This window comes from Hylobates moloch, unplaced genomic scaffold (genome assembly GCF_009828535.3).
Source record: "Hylobates moloch isolate HMO894 unplaced genomic scaffold, HMol_V3 SCAFFOLD_13, whole genome shotgun sequence".
NCBI classification, from domain to species: domain Eukaryota; kingdom Metazoa; phylum Chordata; class Mammalia; order Primates; family Hylobatidae; genus Hylobates; species Hylobates moloch.
Genome location: NW_026652288.1, coordinates 19,943,019 through 19,960,999, shown reverse-complemented (window position 1 = coordinate 19,960,999; position 17,981 = coordinate 19,943,019). Strand labels below are relative to the sequence as shown.

The 17,981-nt window shown below is 35.9% G+C and overlaps 1 protein-coding gene across 16 annotated transcripts in view; it reads left to right on the top strand.

Moving 5' to 3' along the window:
* The window catches only part of PUM2 (pumilio RNA binding family member 2), a 103,759-nt gene that overhangs the window by 24,728 nt on the left and 61,050 nt on the right, over positions 1-17,981 (top strand). For 13 of the 16 annotated variants that reach the window (XM_058427021.1, XM_058427018.1, XM_032172333.2 and 10 more), the window contains 5 exons: positions 6,990-7,098; positions 13,182-13,369; positions 13,937-14,106; positions 17,013-17,283; positions 17,528-17,621. In XM_058427021.1, the coding sequence (XP_058283004.1) occupies positions 6,990-7,098; positions 13,182-13,369; positions 13,937-14,106; positions 17,013-17,283; positions 17,528-17,621 (832 nt within the window). Of the gene's footprint in view, positions 1-416; positions 665-6,989; positions 7,099-9,826; positions 9,929-13,181; positions 13,370-13,936; positions 14,107-17,012; positions 17,284-17,527; positions 17,622-17,981 lie in introns of those variants that run through there. The other 3 variants (XM_032172329.2, XM_058427020.1, XM_058427019.1) reach the window with 3 other exon arrangements.

Below are 17,981 nucleotides of genomic sequence, written 5' to 3'. Positions count from 1 at the left end.
GGAGCTTGCAGTGAGCCGAGATCGCGCCACTGCACTCTGGCCTGGGGGACAAAGCGAGACTCCGTCTCAAAAAAAAAAAAAGAACCAGAGAGTCATACCCCGACATTAATTTTAGACTCCCTGTATCTCTTCTTAGATGTAAATTGTATATATGTTTTCAAACTGGTGTTTTTTCACTCTTTCTAAATAATATTTAATAATTCTGAAATTATCTTTGCAGATCAAAAAAATGTCATGATCTGCAACAGTAGTTGAAAGGGTTTAGTTATTTGGGGGAAAGAGTAGCTGGGTTGAATGGTATGTTACAAGAAAAAAGCTTAAATCCAGACTTTCTTATTGGACATGTCAGATATGCAGAGTAAAAGTGACCACGGTTTCCTGCTACCTGGTGGATAGCAGCATGTCAGTGTATCTGTAACCTTCATCCAGTAAAAATATATTTTAAAATAAGATGCTCTCATTAGTTTTATTTCTTAACAGTTTAAGCACTAACACTGTCACCTCAAAGAGATAGCTAAGAAAAACCTACTGAGATTTCTGTCTCTGGGTTCTCTCTCCCACAAGCCTTTCTATCTTTCCTCATCTCACAGGCAGCAAGGAACCTTCTGGGATTTCCTTCTTTGCCTGTCTCTCTCTCACCAGTCTTCTCCTCCTTTCCTGACAGGTGAGGTTTTTTTGTTTTTGTTATATCCCAGAATTCATTCATTGGAATAAATTAAAAGTTTCTGGCTCTTAAGTTTTCTAAAAATGCTTTTTAAAAAAAAAATGCAAAACTCTTTTTAAAATAGATTACCCTCATCTTGACTTTCTTTAAAAATAGTTTTTGCTTACTGTTGTCTTAAGTGTTGTAAATCTCGAATGTACAAAGTGTTGCATCTACATGTAGGACTAATTTCAGATTTATGGTGTTTTGTAGATCATGATGTCTTTACTGAGCCATCATCAGAAGGCATCCAGAAATAGGAGATTTGTATTCACATATTCATAAACTTACCCTCTCTGTTTTTACACTGATAGCATGTTTCTGTCGAAAGACCTGCTGATTTGCATTATGTCATGTGGCTTAAAAAGAGCAAAACTAATCTATAGGAGATTGAACTCTGCTTTATTAGTATAAAGTCAGACACACTGCATAGGCTCATACCTATTAGCTTCTCTAGGTTGCTGGAGCACATATAGCTGGGTTTCTGCTTATTTTTTAAATAACAGGAAAGAGGGCCCTGTCTGAAATTCTTCAAAAAATCCAGAATCTAACTTTAAATCACCGAATTAATGTCTTTTATTTTGAGAATATCTTTATAGCTTAGTATGATAAGCAGTGCTCTCTCCTGTCCTTCCAACACGATAATATATAAAGAAAGCATTAAAGAAAGCCTGTGTGCTAAGATTCTATGTAGTGCGGTGAAGTGGAAGACTTACTAGGTAGGGAAGTAAGGAGACTTGTGTTTTCTCGTAGATCTCTCACTAGTGTTATGACCTTGAGTAAGACTGACTTTGAAAATAGTAATAAGAATAACCTTTTGTATGAATCACATACATCTCTGAAATGCTCTTGCTTTTATATAAGCTCTTAGGGATAACTGGAATGGAAACCAGCCATTTCAAATACTGTTTAAATAGCTTATCATAGTTTGTCTACATAATCTCTATCTTAATTCTATCTTAAACTTTACCCACTGTAATAGGAAGAATATCATGATAATATTTTAAGCATTTTTATTTTTTCCTTATTCCCAGTGGTGATCTGATACTGGATTTTTTTTGTTTGTTTTGCTAGTCCATATCTCTAGAATAATACTTGAAATTTTCAGAAATCAAGATGAATTAAACTATGATTGAAAAGAACTATCTTTTATGGTAGTTAAATGTGAAGAGAAGGGTCTTCGAATTAAGTAGATATGGGTTCAGATCCCATTGTTAACATTTACCAGCTTATATGTAACCTTGATCAGTTTTCCTCATGCAGAATGTGACTATAGTAGTAAACTGTTCTTCCTAAGTAGTGGGTTTTCATCATCCCCCTAGGGTAGTCAAACTGACTCAAGAGAAGTCAAACAGCTATAGACAAAATCGTTAAAGTGAATAATATAGTATTTGAAATAATCAGTTGAATGTTGTGGGTCAGTAAGTTATGTTTGATAACAGTAAAGGATTCATACTGTTGGTAGTGAAGATACATAATATTTATATGTCTGCTGTGTACTAGATGCCATTCTTTTTTTTTTTTTTTTGAGATGGAGTCTCGCTCTGTCGCCTAGGCTGGAGTGCAGTGGCGCGATCTCGGCTCACTGCAGCCTCCACCTCCCAGGTTCAAGTGATTCTCCTGCCTCAGCCTCCCGAGTAGCTGGGACTACAGGCGCGTGCCACTACGCCTGGCTAATTTTTTGTATTTTTAGTAGAGACGGGGTTTCACAGTGTTAGCCAGGATGATCTCAACCTCCTGACCTCGTGATCCGCCCTCTTCGGCCTCCCGAAGTGCTAGGATTACAGACGTGAGCCACCGCACCTGGCCGTAGATGTCATTCCGTGCAGTTTATAGATGAGGAAACTGAGGCGCAGAAAAGATTAATTAAAACTAGTCCAAGGGCACATAATAGTACTTGAAGAGCAGTTTGAACCCAGGGAGGTCGAGTGTTTACTACTTCCTGTTGGAAGTGATGACATTTAGTAATGTTTGCTGTTGATACCAAGGATTTGAGAAAATGAAAGTGTTAATATGTTTCATTAACAGAAAAGATTAAAGTCTGGAAAAGCACCATTTTTGTGTTCTGTGGAGTTACTTTGTGTTTTGTTCTCTGTGTTTCATTTGTTGTTGTTGTTGTTTGTTTGTTTTGTTTGTTTTTTGTTTTTTGTTTTGGAGATAGGATCTTGCTCTGTGGCCCAAGCTGGAGTGCAGTGGCATTGTCTCAACTTACTGCAACCTCTGACCCCTGGCCTAAAGTGATCCTCCCACATCAGCCTCCCCAGTGTCTGGGACTACAGGTGCACACCACCACGCCTGGCTAATTTTTATATTTTTTGTAGAGACAGGGTTTCGCCACGTTGCCCAGGCTGATCTTGAACTCCTGAGCTCAAGCGTTCTGCCTGCCTCAGCTAATTATAGCTCACTGCAGCCTCAACCTGCCAGGCTCATTCTGTCCTCCCATCTCAGCCTCCTAAATAGCTGGGACTAGAGGTGCATGCCACCACACCCGGCTAATTTATTTTATATTTATTTATTTATAATTATTTTTTAAAAGAGACAGGGTCTGACAATGTTGGCCAGGCTGGTCTCTAGCTCCTGGGCTCAAACTATCTTCTCACCTCCCACAGTGCTGGGATTACAGACGTGAGTCTCTGCTCCCTGTTACAACTTAGTTTTGAGGATCCGTTCTTACCTCTTTTGAACTTCCATTATAAGTAGAGTGACTTTACATTCTGATTTGCCCAGGACAGCTCAGATCTATATTTTCTCATGGCATAATTATTAATAGCATCTCTTTTCGCAGAAGTATCCCATTTGGGATGATAAATTATATAAATAATTTAAAACATAATTTACATTTTAAATCCTTTTAAGTCTTGGGATTATGTTTATTTGGTTGGTTTAGGGGTTTTCCATAACAATTTAAAAAGTCTGAAGTATAGGTATACTCATATAAATGCCTGAATGGGAGTTTATTTTATTTTATTTTTTTTGATGCAGTATGCCTGGGTGCTGATTGATTTCTTTGGAAATGGAGAAAGCAAGCCATACGTACTTTTGAAGGAAAAGACACTGTGTATTCAGTCAAACATTGGAGTTAGGATAGAAGAGCAGATTGATAAGAAACACTGAGTTGCCTGACCTTCTTTTAGAGTTTGTGAAGTAGGGAACTAATATGAAGTGGTATTGGATAACCTATTTTATAGATCTTAATGGTTTCTTAATTTTGTTTTCTGTAATGTTGTATGGTTGCTATTTCTACTACAGTAAAAGACTCTCCAGGGGCAAATCTCCTATTTTTATTGCTGTTCTAATCAATGCATTGTTTAACCTTTTTTTTCCCTCTTTAACTGTGTTCTATTCTGAATTGTTGCCTTCCCCTACATTTAGTTCACTTTAACCTATTCTTAGTCACCAGCTAGTAGATCCCCTAAAAGTATTTGAATCAGTATCTAAACTGTCAGAGCAGTTTTTAGAATATCAGTGAAGGCCTTTGGTAGAGTGTTAATTTCAACTATTAAATTTTCCTGTGCGTAAAAACTTCTAAATGTTTGAAAATGAAGATACTCATAGTATAGTGCTTGGCCATAGTAGACACACTTGGTAAGTGGTTTACAGACTCCCCCCGCTTCCCTGCCCAGATATACAATTTGCGGGGGTTTTTTTCCTTTTTTTTTTTCTTTTTTCTTTTTCTTGAGACAGAGTCTCGCTCTGTCGCCAGGCTGGAGTGCAGTGGCACGATCTCGTCTCATTGCACCCTGGGCCTCTCAGATTCAAGCAATTCTCTTGCCCAGCCTCCTGAGTAGCTGGGACTAGGTGCGTGCTGCAATTTGCATTTTAAAGCATTTTAAAGGCACTCCCAGAACTTTAATCCCAAAAGACTTCAGAATAGTCTCAAAGTGGTGCTATTACTTTTACTACCTCATAAGAATAGTCTGTTTTAGCCACTTTGTCTGTGATAAATGCTTTATTAGTTGTTACAACTTTATTTTAGATTACTTATTTGTTATTATTTTGATACTGAGACATTTTTCTTCGTGAAGTATGGGATAAAAGCATTGCTTTATTCTTTAAGGAATTATTTTCATCGGCTTGGAATGGCTTATACAGTATTTTTAAAGGATTAACTTGGGTTTTAACTATGAATGTTCTATTATTTAAATATATCAAGTATGCTTTAGTATTCATATTACTAGATTTATGTTTTGTTGAATATTTACATGAATCTTTTATGGTGAGATTTTTAAAATAGAGGGAATAGAAGTTATAGTTTACTTACTGGGATCTTTATTAGAGCAGATTATTGTTTAAAATGTCTGCTCTTTATAAATACCAGTCATTTACAGCCCAGGGCCATCCTAGCATTTAAAAACTTTTTTTAAAAAATGGAGTTCTTTTCTTTTTTTTAAACATTTAAACATTTTAATTGACATTTTTTAATTAAAACATTTAGTTTAGCAAAAGATCTGTAATTCAGGAACATGCCCAAATTGAATTTTTTCTCTTCCCTTTAAAGCTGCTTCTCCTGGTTTGTTGTTGTTTTCCTATTTTGGTCAATAGCACTACCATTTACCTTTTTACCTGTTTAAGTTGTTAAACAGGTTATTCTTTTTACTTATCTTCCCCACCATTTGTATTCAGATCCTTTTGACTCCAAGGTGTCTCTCAGATCCATTTTATTTTCTCAGCTTTCTCTGCCAGTACCCTCTTGTTTGTTTGTTTGTTTTTTGTTTTTTTGAGACAGAGTCTCTGTCATCCAGGCTGGAGTGCAGTGGCACAACCTCCACCTCCTGGGTTCAAGCACTTCTCTGCCTCAGCCTTCCGCGTAGCTGGGATTACAGGCGCGGGCAACCACGCCCGGCTAATTTTTGTATTTTTAGTAGAGACAAGGTTTCACTATCTTGGCCAGGCTGGTCTTGAACTCCTGACCTCGTGATCCACCTGTCTAGGCCTCCCAAAGTGCTGGGATTACAGGTATGAGCCACCTCTCCTGGCCCAGTACCCTCTTTTAGTTCTTGCTCTCTTGGCCCTCTTATTGTAAATTGCCAAAATTGATCTGCTTGTTCTTTCTATTTGTTATTCTTACAACTTGAGTTTTTTGTAATACATAGTGTCACCCTTGCTAACTCTTCTCTATTCCCTGTTGCTTCAGTAGAACATCTAACTTCCTTAGCATGTCTTTAAGGGTCTTCATAATCTGATCTGCCAGCATCTGTTAGATTTGCTAGCATGAACTTTTGACCTTCCCACATGTTTCATCTCACACCCTATTCTACACACAGTGCATTTTCTCAAGTTTTGCCTTTATTAATGGTTTACTACGTCATACACACAAACACATCTTATCTCAGACCCATTTCAGGTATTACTGTGTTATATTTATTTTAGTTTATATGTTTGTGAGCTCTCTAAAGGTGAGCGGACCATGCCCTTAAGAGGTAAACATATACGTAATTGAGTGTGATAAGTTTAATAGAAGTATACACAGGTTTTATTGTTAGCACTGAAAAGACTGGACACCTAGTTGAGAGTGATGGTGTCTTATGAATGCTTCTTTAAAATGCTAAGTTCACTTCTCAGAAAACCAGTCTGTTCTTTTCAAGCAAACATATCCAAGTTGGCCACCTCCTAAGCGACAGGGACAGTAGGGAGATATGAATGAATATTAAAGAATAAGAATTGCCCAAAATGTTCATTTTGAGTAATCAATAAATGATTGTATCAACACAATCTTTATGTGCTGTGCATGTCACAGTATAGGATAGAGCGAGGGCCTTGAGATTCTTTCTTTTCTATGCATGTTTTCTATCATCCATAGCTTTTTGTTATGGGTTTGACAGATAGTACTCAGCAGCTAGTAAGAGGTGCATTGAATAACTGAGTTAAGAATGAAAAAGTATTTTCTATTCTAGAAGATGATAGGAGGTGGTCTAGGGAGAGGACTTGGAAGTGAAGGGAAAAGTTCAATAATTCCTATGGATATGCTTATTAAATCTGTTATTGAGTAAAGAATTTAATAAGCCTTTTGAATAAATTTACATTATAATAAAAATGTATGAAAAGTGAAGAAGAGTCAGAAGTAGATTTTGATTTTTGTTTAAGGTCTAGAATTATTAGCGCCAGCACACAAAAATAAGTGGGGAGTTAATTTACTATTAACAAAACAACTTAGAAAATACATCACTCTGAATTTTCATTAGCATTAAAAACTAATGTATACATAGCAGTGATATGTTTGAGACTTCTTATGTATTAATTCTTTGTAATTAGAATAAAATTTAACTGTAATTTTTCCTCCAAATAGCTTTTGCCTACCAAAAAGTTTTGGGAACCTGATGATTCAACAAAAGATGGACAAAAAGGCATATTTCTTGGGGATGATGAATGGAGAGAGACTGCATGGGGAACTTCTCGTAAGTTACTGGTATATGTGTGAGAATTGTGAATATATTTAGCATTTTATAAGTCATAATGCACCTTTTTTTTTCGAGTGAGTCTCCAGATTTTTGCATTTTTTTGTAGAGTTTCGCTGTGTTGCCCAGGCTGGTCTCAAATAACTGGGCTCGTGCAATCCTCCTGCCTTGGCCTCCCAAAGTGCTGGGATGGTAGGCGTGAGCCACCACACCCAACCCTATGCCATTTTCTTAATGGCAGCTAAGAAATGTAATTTTAGAAGTATTTGTCACTATAAGATTTTATTAAGGGTTTTTTTTTAATTGATTGTAAAATTCTGTGGCTATTATTAAAAAATAAGATGCTGGTGAGGTTGTGGTGGAAAAGGACCACTTACACACTACTAGTGGGAACGTAAATTAGTTCAGCCATTGTGGAAAGCATTGTGTCAATTCCTCAGAGAAGTAAAAACAGAATTATCATTCAATCCAGCAATCCCATTATTGGGTATATACCCCAAGGAGTATAAATTGTGCTACCATAAGACACACATGTGTATGTTCGCAGCAGCACTATTCCATAATAGCAAAACCATGGAAAAACCTAAATGCCCATCAATACTAGGGTGGATAAAGAAAATGTGGTACATCCACACCATGGAACACTATGCAGCCATGAAAAAAAGATTGAGATAATGTCCTTTGCAGCAACATGGATGGGGCTGGAGACCATTACCTTTAGCAAACACAGAAAACCAAATACCGCATGTTCTCACTTATTAAGTGGGGGCTAAATAATGAGAACACAGGGACACAAAGAGGGGAACAACAGACATAGGGACCTCCTTAAGGGTGGAGGGTGGGAGGAGGGAGAGGATCAGAAGAAATACCCATCAGGTACTATTTTTAGTACCTGAGTAATGAAATAATCTGTACACCAAACCCCTGTGATATGAATTTACCTATATAACAAACCTGCACATGTACCCACCCCCGAATCTAGAATAAAAGTTTAAAAATAATAACATTCTGAATTTTCATTTAAAATGGAGGCTAGATTAATTTAACCATAGAAATTTTTAGTCTTAAATTGTACTAGATGATCGTGACTGATTTATCTAATTGCAGCTAAGCCTAGCTTTATTAGATATTTGCCATACCCAGGAAGGAAGTAGACTGTCTTGGTAAGATAGAGCTCCCAGAAAGGGAGCAGATCTTTAAATGTTTTGATTTCAACTTCATAAGTAGTGGGGAGAGACTTAGGTCTAAGAAACTGTTAAGGGAAAATTAACTGGTGTATAAGGAGTATAACATGCAGGAGTGACAGTGTTGGCAAATTAAAGATCATAGTTAAATGCTTTTTTTTTTTCCTTTTTAAGAGGGTGTTGCTCTGTTGCCTAGGCTGGTGTGCAGTGGCATGATCTTAGCTCACTGCAGTCTCAAGCTTTTGGGCTAAAAAGATCCTTCCGCCTCCTCCTCCCGAGTAGCTAGGACTACAGGCTCACACCATCACATCTGGCTAATTTTTTTTTTTTTCTCCTGAGACGGAGTCTCGCTCTGTCACCCAGGCTGGAGTGCAATGGCCCAGTCTTGGCTCACTGCAACCTCCGCCTCCCAGGTTCAAGTGATTCTCCTGCCTCAGCCTCCCAAGTAGCTGGGATAGTAGGTGCCCGCTACCACAGCCTGCTAATTTTCATATTTTTCGTAAAGATGGGGTTTCACCATGTTAGCCAGGCTGGTCTCGAAATCTTACCTCAGGTGATCTGCCTGCCTCAGCCTCCCAAAGTGCTGGGATTAGGGCATGAACCATGCCTGGCCGTGTCTGGCTAATTTTTAAAACTTTTTTTTGGAGATGGGATCTCAATATGTTGCCCAGGCTGGTCTCGGAACTTCTGCCGTCAAGTGATCCTCCTGCCTCAGGCGTGAGCCACCTTGTTCGGCCCATAGTTGTATTAAAGTAGTTAGCATATCATTTTACTGATTGTATTTTAAAATGTTTCCAGTTAATAAAATCTGAGAGGTGTATGGCTAGATCATGTATTTTACAAACATTTTCTTTTTTTTTTTTTAAGTTAATACAGTTTGCTTAAGCTCTGCAGAATGACCAAAGTAATAATGAAAACAAATTTTTGGATGATAATTACCCAATTATCATTATTTTTCCAGTGTTAATCATGAGATATTTTCTTATTCTCTAAATCATTAAAATATATTAGAAGATTTAACACTTCTATATAATGTTTAATTTCATTGTTAAAATAAAATAATTGCCAAAAAGCTAAAATCTAAAAGGTTAGGAAAGTCTGGAAAATGTTAGTGATTTCAACAAAGTAGGTTGCAAATGTTGGCAACAAGTAATTTAGACAAAAATTTTCTTAAAACATTGTAAATTTCCTTTGAGTTCAACTAATATGTGATACGTAATATGCCAGGTTTGGAGAATATAAAGATAAATGATATGACCCTTGTCCTCAAGGAATTTTTATTTTTCTGAATTAGAATTAACCTGTATTAGGTTAGACTCATAATTTTAAATATTTAGTAATTTGGACTGGGATACATCTTCCCTACAAAAGGCATATTTCTTGCTGAGAGCATGTGTGCTCGATAACTTGGTTGATAGACATGATTTGAAAGTTGAATGCACAATTTATTCACCAGAATCAGAACCAAGGATTTAAAAAAAATTTTATCTTTTTTTTTTTTTTTTTTTTTGAGACCAGGTTATAAGACTGGCTAATTTTTGTATTTTTGGTAGAGATGGGGTTTCACCATGTTGCCGAGGCTTGTTTCGAACCCCTGAGCTCAAAAAATCCTCCTGCCTCAGCTTCCCGAAGTGCTGGAATTAAAGGTATGAGCCACTATGCCCAGCCAACCAAAGATTTTTTGAGGTGTTGAAAAGCAAAGCATCTTGAGCACACAATGACAAAGAGAGATTATTTCAAGATGGATGATAGGGAAACCGTGAAACTTATTATTTCAGTCAATTTTTTGTACCACTCCTCTCCCAACTCTCATAACATTTTGAAGATGAGTGTTTGTCTTTTACTAGAAACCATGAGAAAATTAGAAATGAATGGAATTTTGTTTACCTAACAAACATTTATTGAATGCCAGACACATAAAAATATGCGTAACACCTTCTTGTTCTAAAGGAATTGTCATTCTAAGAGAGCCTCTTTCCATGACTGCAGGAGACTTGACATACTTCCTCTCAGCAGAACCACATTACTTGTGATTATCAGGTTCATTATGTTCTCCAGCACTTCATGGCATTTGAACATGCTGGTTTCTGTAACTGAAATGTCCTATCACCCCCACCTCCCCAATGGTTACCTTTTTTTAACCCTTTATTATCAGCTAAAATATCACATCCATCTGTAATTGCAGCACTTTAGGAGGTCAAGGCTGGCAGATACTTGAGGCCAGGAGTCTGAGACCAGCTGGGCAATATAGTGAGACCCTGCACCTTCCCACCAAAAAAAAAAAAAAAAAAAAGAAGCACACTTCCTTTGGTGGCATTGATTCTAAGACTTAGAAGGATTGATACCCATCTTTCTTATTTTTGCTTTTTTTTCCCTTAAATTTTACTTTTTCCTTTAAGCTCTGTTGGACTTGAATGCCCGTCTTCCAGATCTCATAGTATCATGGATTATATTTTTGTTAAAGCGCTTTTATTCTATTCTAATTGCTTTTTATTAAACCTATACTCTTGAGGACAAACTGTGTTGTTCTCGGATTCCTCATGTATAGCTCATTGCCTAGCATACAAGAGAATAAATCAATATTTCAACTGTGTAATGAATGGATGCATGACTGAAAGAAGGATATAATTACTAATCTCATGGATGCACATACTGAAACGGAAATGTTTTGATTTGGTTTAACCTGGCAATCATTTCAAAATTATTACAGTTAATAAAATTATAACTGGCTACCAGTATGACATTTCAGCCTCAATAGTTTAAATACTGAGTATTTATACCGGTCACAAACAAGCCAGAGGTAGCTGGTAGCTTACTGTTTCTTTCAAAAAAATTTCCAGCGAAAACTATTTTTATTTGTATTCCATTAACTCTCAGATCTTAAATACTACCTTTACTTTTCATCTCAAAAGTATGGAGAAAAAATATATCAAATGAATAATTTTGTTTTAAAATTAATGGAAAAATTTTAAGATAGAAGATAATTTAGTTTTTTTTTTTAACCAAGAATAGAAAATTCTATGGTATTATCGATTTTTCTGGACTTACTCATTTGTGAGTATAGCGTTATAGTTGTGAGTTCTGATCTACCCAGTGCGTTACTGTGAACTTGAGAAGTGTTTCTGCCAAATTGAAAGTTTATTTTATTTTATTGTTATTTTAATGTATTTGTTTGCAGTGGGGAGCAGGGTCTCATGTCACCCAGGCTGGAGTGCAGTGGCACAATCATGGCTCACCAAAGCCTTGACCTCCTGGGCTCGGGTGATGATACTTCCACCTCATCAGCCTCCTTAGTAGCTGGGACTGTAAGTGCCCGTCACCATGTCCAGCTAATTTTTGTATTCTTAGTGGAGATGGGGTTTCACCTTTTTGCCCAGGCTGGTCTTGAACTCCTGAGGTCAAGCAGTCCACCTGCCTTAGTCTCCCAAAGTACTGGGATTACAGGAGTGAGTCACTGCCCCTGGCCTTTTTTTTTTTTTTTTTTTGAGACAGGATCTCACTCTGTCACCCAGAGCGGAGTGCAGTGGTGTGAACATGGCTCACTGCAGCCTCAACCTCCTAGGTTCAAGTAATCTTCCCACTTCAGCTCTCAGCTCCTGAGTAGCTGGGACTACAGACCTGTGCTGCCATGCTTGGCTAATTTTTAAACTTTTTGTAGAGGTGGGAACTCACCATGTTTCTCATGCTAGTCTCAAACTCCTCTGCTCAAGTGATCCTCCTCAGCCTCCCGAAGTGCTGGGATAGCACGTATGAGCGCCTGCTGTTCAGCCTCTTCTAGGTTTTATCCCTGAAGGTTTATATTATGAATTGTTATGTTATAAATTGTCAAAAGAACGTTAACTTTTTAAAATGATGTTTATAAGCAACTGATCCTTCAGGTAGTATCCTTTGGGTACTATTTCTACCTTTATTGACCTTTTTGGTTGTACTGTTCTTAACATAGGTTTTTATATGTTTATTGCCAAATGGCTCTTTCCGTCTGTATTTTCAAGATCTGTGCTCCAGCCAGTTAGTCTCAACCAAAAATTTTCTCCCAAATTCTGTAGGTTGCCTGTTCACTCTGATGATAGTTTATTTTGCTGTGTGGAAGCTCTTTAATTAGATCCCATTTGCCAATTTTGGCTTTTGTTGCCATTGCTTTTGGTGTTTTAGTCATGAAGTCTTTGCCCATGCCTGTGTCCTGAATGATATTGCTTAGGTTCTCTTATAGGGTTTTTATGGTTTTAGGTCTTACATTTAAGTCTTTAATCCATCTTGAGTTAATTTTTGTATAAGGTGTAAGGAAGGGATCCAGTTTCTGCTTTGTACATATGGCTAGCCCGTTTTCCCAGCACCATTTATTAAATAGGGAATCCTTTCCCCATTTCTTGTTTTTGTCAGGTTTGTCAAAGATCAGATGGCTATAGATGTGTTATTTCTGAGGCCTGTGTTCTGTTCCATTGGTCTATATATCTGTTTTGGTACCAGTACCATGCTGTCTTGGTTACTGTAGCCTTGTAGTATAGTTTGAAATCAAGTAGCATGATGCCTCCAGCTTTGTTCTTTTTGTTTAGGATTGTCTTGGCTATGCGGACTCTTTTGGTTCCATGTGAAATTTAAAGTAGTTTTATCTAATTCTGTGAAGAAAGTCAGTGGTAGCTTGATGGGGATAGCATTGAATCTATAAATTACCTTGGGTAGTATGGCCATTTTCATGATACTGATTCTTCCTATCCATGAGCATGGAATGTTCTTCCATTTGTTTGTGTCCTATGAAGAGCTTTATGTAAAGATTATAGTAATAACATGCAAAATAAAACATTGTGCTGATTTTTCTTACTTCAGTATATTAATTTGTTTAACTACATGTTGTTTAACTTAAAAGTATAAGTATATAATTGTGTTTTTTCTTCCAAACAGACCATTCAATGTCCCAGCCTATTATGGTACAGAGAAGATCTGGACAGGGTTTTCATGGAAACAGTGAAGTAAATGCAATACTGTCTCCGCGATCAGAAAGTGGAGGCCTTGGTGTGAGCATGGTAGAATATGTATTAAGTTCTTCTCCTGCTGATAAATTGGATTCTCGATTTAGGAAGGGAAATTTTGTAAGTATTTTGAATAAAGAAATAATATTTGCTTGAGAGTTATTTGGTTACATTACTTTTATTTTTAATTCAATTTATTTTTCTGTGCCCTTCCTATAGCTAAGGGAAATTTTGTAACTGTTATTGCTATTCTGCTTAGCCACTTGAAAAACGTGAAATGATAGAACCATTGGAAATATGTATGATCTGAACCGTGTTACAAAAGTCAAATCATACTAATTTTAAAACATAATCTGCAAAATTAAAATTGCTTATTCCTGGTAGTGCTTGATCTGAAAGTAACTAAACAAAATCGTCTCTACGCATTAAAGAAAATTTTAATCTAGTTTGTGGTGTTAACTGCTTTTCCAGCACCGCTATAGTTAAGGTTGCCTTAGCCCTTCTGTTATAAATCACTAGTTTGTACTCAATTTTTTGGCCTTTGATAAATTAATTGACTACGAAATTAAATAAGATTCAATGCTTTTATTGTTTACATGCACTATAGTGTAGTGTTAGGTCACCTTATGGTGCCTTTTTTTTGTGTTCTATTAAATATTCAGAATCAAACAGATTCTTTTTCCTCAGGGCACTAGAGATGCTGAAACAGATGGACCTGAGAAAGGAGATCAAAAAGGCAAGGCTTCTCCATTTGAGGAGGACCAAAACAGAGATCTTAAACAAGGAGATGATGATGATTCTAAAATAAATGGCAGAGGTTTGCCAAATGGAATGGATGCCGATTGCAAAGATTTTAAGTAAGATTTTAACTTTCTCAAGAAGAAAAGCGTATCTTTTTAGGGATTATTACTGTTAGTTGATGTGACTGATTTAGACATTTTCATCATTTAGGTTGATTTCCTTTGAACTTTGTGTTAATCTGGACAAATTTTATTTTTTTACTATAAAGAAAATTTGTGATTATGAACCATTAAAAAAAAATAATCTTCAAACCAGCCTCTGAAACAGTGCATTCTGTTGAAGGAGTAATGTTAGAAGCTGTGCTTACTTTTCTGGTAATATAATAGTCTAAATTTGAACTTTTTCCTCTTTGTTAAGTTTTAGTGAACTGTAGGTTTACTCTGATTTTTTTTTTTTTCCCCTCTTGGGAGTGCTTTTGAGCACCTTTCAGTGGAGTTTTCTTCCTTCTGAGTATATATGCCCTGCCTCCCATTTAACTTTTAATCTTAAGAGGAGACAAAATTAGCTTAGGAGCAGTAATCTTTCTTACAATATATGAGTTTGTGCTGATACTTAAGATTATTCCTGCAAATAGCAAGTGGGGAACATATTAGAGACTTTTAAAAGTTAGCTTTAAGCTCATAATTTTTTACACTGTAGCCTTTTGTTGTCTTTTTATGGCAGTTAAATAAGTATTTTAGCCTTTGGTCTTAGATTAGACAGTATACATTTATCTACATATTAGGGAGTTGTTTCTTTGTATTGATTTTCTGTAATATTTCAATAATTAGGTGCTTCGGAGCCTGTATCTGAAAATGAGTTGTTTCTTTGAGGTCTTATGACCATGGAGTCTTACATAAAATAGTATTAGGTATATGGTGGGTGGTATACTTTTACATTTATTGCCTTTAATTATCAAAAGCAACGTAACAATGCTTCTTAAAAACAGTGCCATTTCTATCTGTTCTGAGTGCAAAAAAGCATCCAAAACCAGTAAACCTCTTTTAACAAGAAATACACTTAATGCTATTCAGATTTAGAACTTTATTCTGAGTTTGTTCTTCACTATTACCTAAGTTTTAGTAAAGGAAATGCATGTAAAATTAAGTTGATGATAAACCCTTCAGAGTATACATTTATAATTGAAGTGTTAATACACCATTAACTATAGCAAGAAAATAGCACCACTGATAGCATTACTTTTTTTCCTAATGTCCTCTATTTTTGCTATATGTGAGTTACTTTGTGTGAGAGGTTATACTTCTCCCCTGAAATATGAATGTGGACTTTACATTTATTAGCATTCTAATTTTATTCCATTAAGTTTTTAGGTACCTGTCTTAAATTACTAATTATTTTAGATACAGTATTAGTTACTACTTGACAGTATTAAAATTATTAACACAATCAACAGCTGTGGTCATATGGTCACTATGCCAGCACATCATTAATTTCTACATTAACTAATATGTCATCAATATATACATTATTGGGATAGAACAGAAATGAGTAAAAGAACTATTAGACACTTACTTTTTTAAGAAAAATTGGCTGATTTTAAAGAAAATGCTTTTAGTTTTATCTTTTCATTCCATATGTTCCAAATGAAAAAAGAGCCTTTGGAATGTTCACGTACAGAATTAGGTGTGGCTGAAAGGGAAAGGAGTTTGAAATCTTCTGATTTTGCAAGGACAAAATGGTTGATGTTTAAATGAAGTGTAAGTTTGCTTACATATCTACAGAGAACAATTCTTGTAATCAAGAAATTGCTTTGTAAACTACTCTATATGTTAGCAAATTTATTCCAATACAGACCACCTGAAGTTGGGAAGAGTTAGCTGTAGCAACTGGCATTAAAAGCCAGGTAGAACAGTTACTGCCATTTACTTAATGCACTCAAGTTTGAATATCCTGTGAATGCATGGTTACTCTGAACAATAAACTCTTTCTTACAAAGGAAAGGATCCTATATAAAACATTTATGTATAAGATAAGCTATAAATGAGGATTGATAATGGGTTAGAAATGTAAGTTTAGACCATGAAGGTGTTAATAAGAAGAGAAGCCAGTGCTTAAAATTTAGTCCAGTGTTAATAAGTTCCTTGTGAAAATTAAGGAGGCCATATAGTAGTAAGGTCCTTTTTTTTTTTTTAATGTAGAAAGATCCTTTTCTTGCTGTGTATACTTAAGTTTTGATAAATGTCATACATTTCCATTTCTTTCTGATGGTTTCACCTGAACTATTTGTATAATAAACATGGTCTTTGGAGGGCTTTCATAAATAGTTGCTTTTGTTCTTATTAGTTGGAATCAAAAGGTCATCTCTTAAGTCTCCTCAATAAGAAAACTGCAGCTTGAAAGATGACATGACTTGCTCAAAATCATATTTAAAAGACAAAGTCAGAAGTCAGCCATTTGACTTATCATGTACAGTACCCTTTTCCTGTTGCATCCCACATTTTGGCCCCTTAAATAATGAAGACCATTATGATCTCTTATGGCCAGATTTTTTTCTTAAGTACTATTAAGCAGGATGTTATGGCAAAATTATGTGTTGGCAGGGCAGGACAGCAGTATGGTAAGTGGGTTTTGGTTTTCAGCTTTTTCATAATTTGCCACTTAATAACCTACTGTTAATACACTGTTCTTTGTGACTGTGACTTGAGACAGAGATTTCAGGTAATATAAGCCTGAGTTGCGATACTGGCCAGTTTTTCTAATCTGTAAAATTGCATTATGTCTTTATGTTATTCAGATTGAAGGGAGTAATCATTAATAATATTTTAAAATCCTCAAATCATGCCAGCTCTTAAGAGGAAAGTTATATTAAATAGAAAAAAATGTGATAAGGTGGCATAGTGACCCAGAATGCCTTATTCACTGTATTTTATGACCATTTGTTTTTCATGATTTTTCTATTTTCCCATTTCGCCATTTGACTTGTTACTTTTATTCATAATGCTTTTCTATTTTCTTTATGTAGTCGTACTCCTGGAAGTCGTCAAGCCTCTCCAACTGAAGTAGTTGAGCGCTTGGGCCCCAATACTAATCCCTCAGAAGGACTGGGGCCTCTTCCTAATCCTACAGCTAATAAACCACTTGTTGAAGAATTTTCAAATCCTGAAACTCAGAATCTGGATGCCATGGAACAAGTTGGTCTGGAATCCTTACAGTTTGACTATCCTGGTAATCAGGTACCAATGGACTCTTCAGGAGCTACTGTAGGCCTTTTTGACTACAATTCCCAGCAACAGGTAAAAGCATGCTCTTTCTTTAAGAAGGTCCTCTTAACTATATACTGGTTTAGCCTGAAGTGCTATGTGGCACTGAAAAGAGTGGTAGGGGTTTTTGAGTACTAAATGTTTTATTGATTAAAGTGTCTTTGTATTTGAGAAAGTCCTCCCATAAAAAAAAATGTTTAAAATGTTTTATTCAGATTTCTAATTAGAAATGAAAGATTTTGACACTAATCTTTGTGTTAAATATTTTCCCTAATAGCTCTTTCAGAGGACTAATGCACTAACAGTTCAGCAGTTAACTGCAGCTCAACAGCAGCAATATGCATTAGCAGCAGCTCAGCAGCCACATATAGGTGAGTCTTCATAAGTTCTCATTTTGACCAAAGTCTTGTTAAAATGTCTAGGATGTTTCACTTTTCATTTACTGATTGGTGAGGTTTTGTTACTTTTTGAAACATCTGAGATCAACAAGTAATAGATTGTATGACAAAGGTATTTATTAACTAGAGAATTGTTTCTGATTATTATTTGCATCACTGGTTAAATTAAATAAAAATCTGTAATTTGATAAAAGTCATCACATAAGTTTTTCTCCAATGTGAAGTTGAGAAAGTCAGACACCTGGAAATTCAAATTTAGTTATTTGTGTCCATTATCAAGTCAGTATGTTCATTTAAATTTTTTCGTAAAATATTTTTTTCCATGAAGTTATT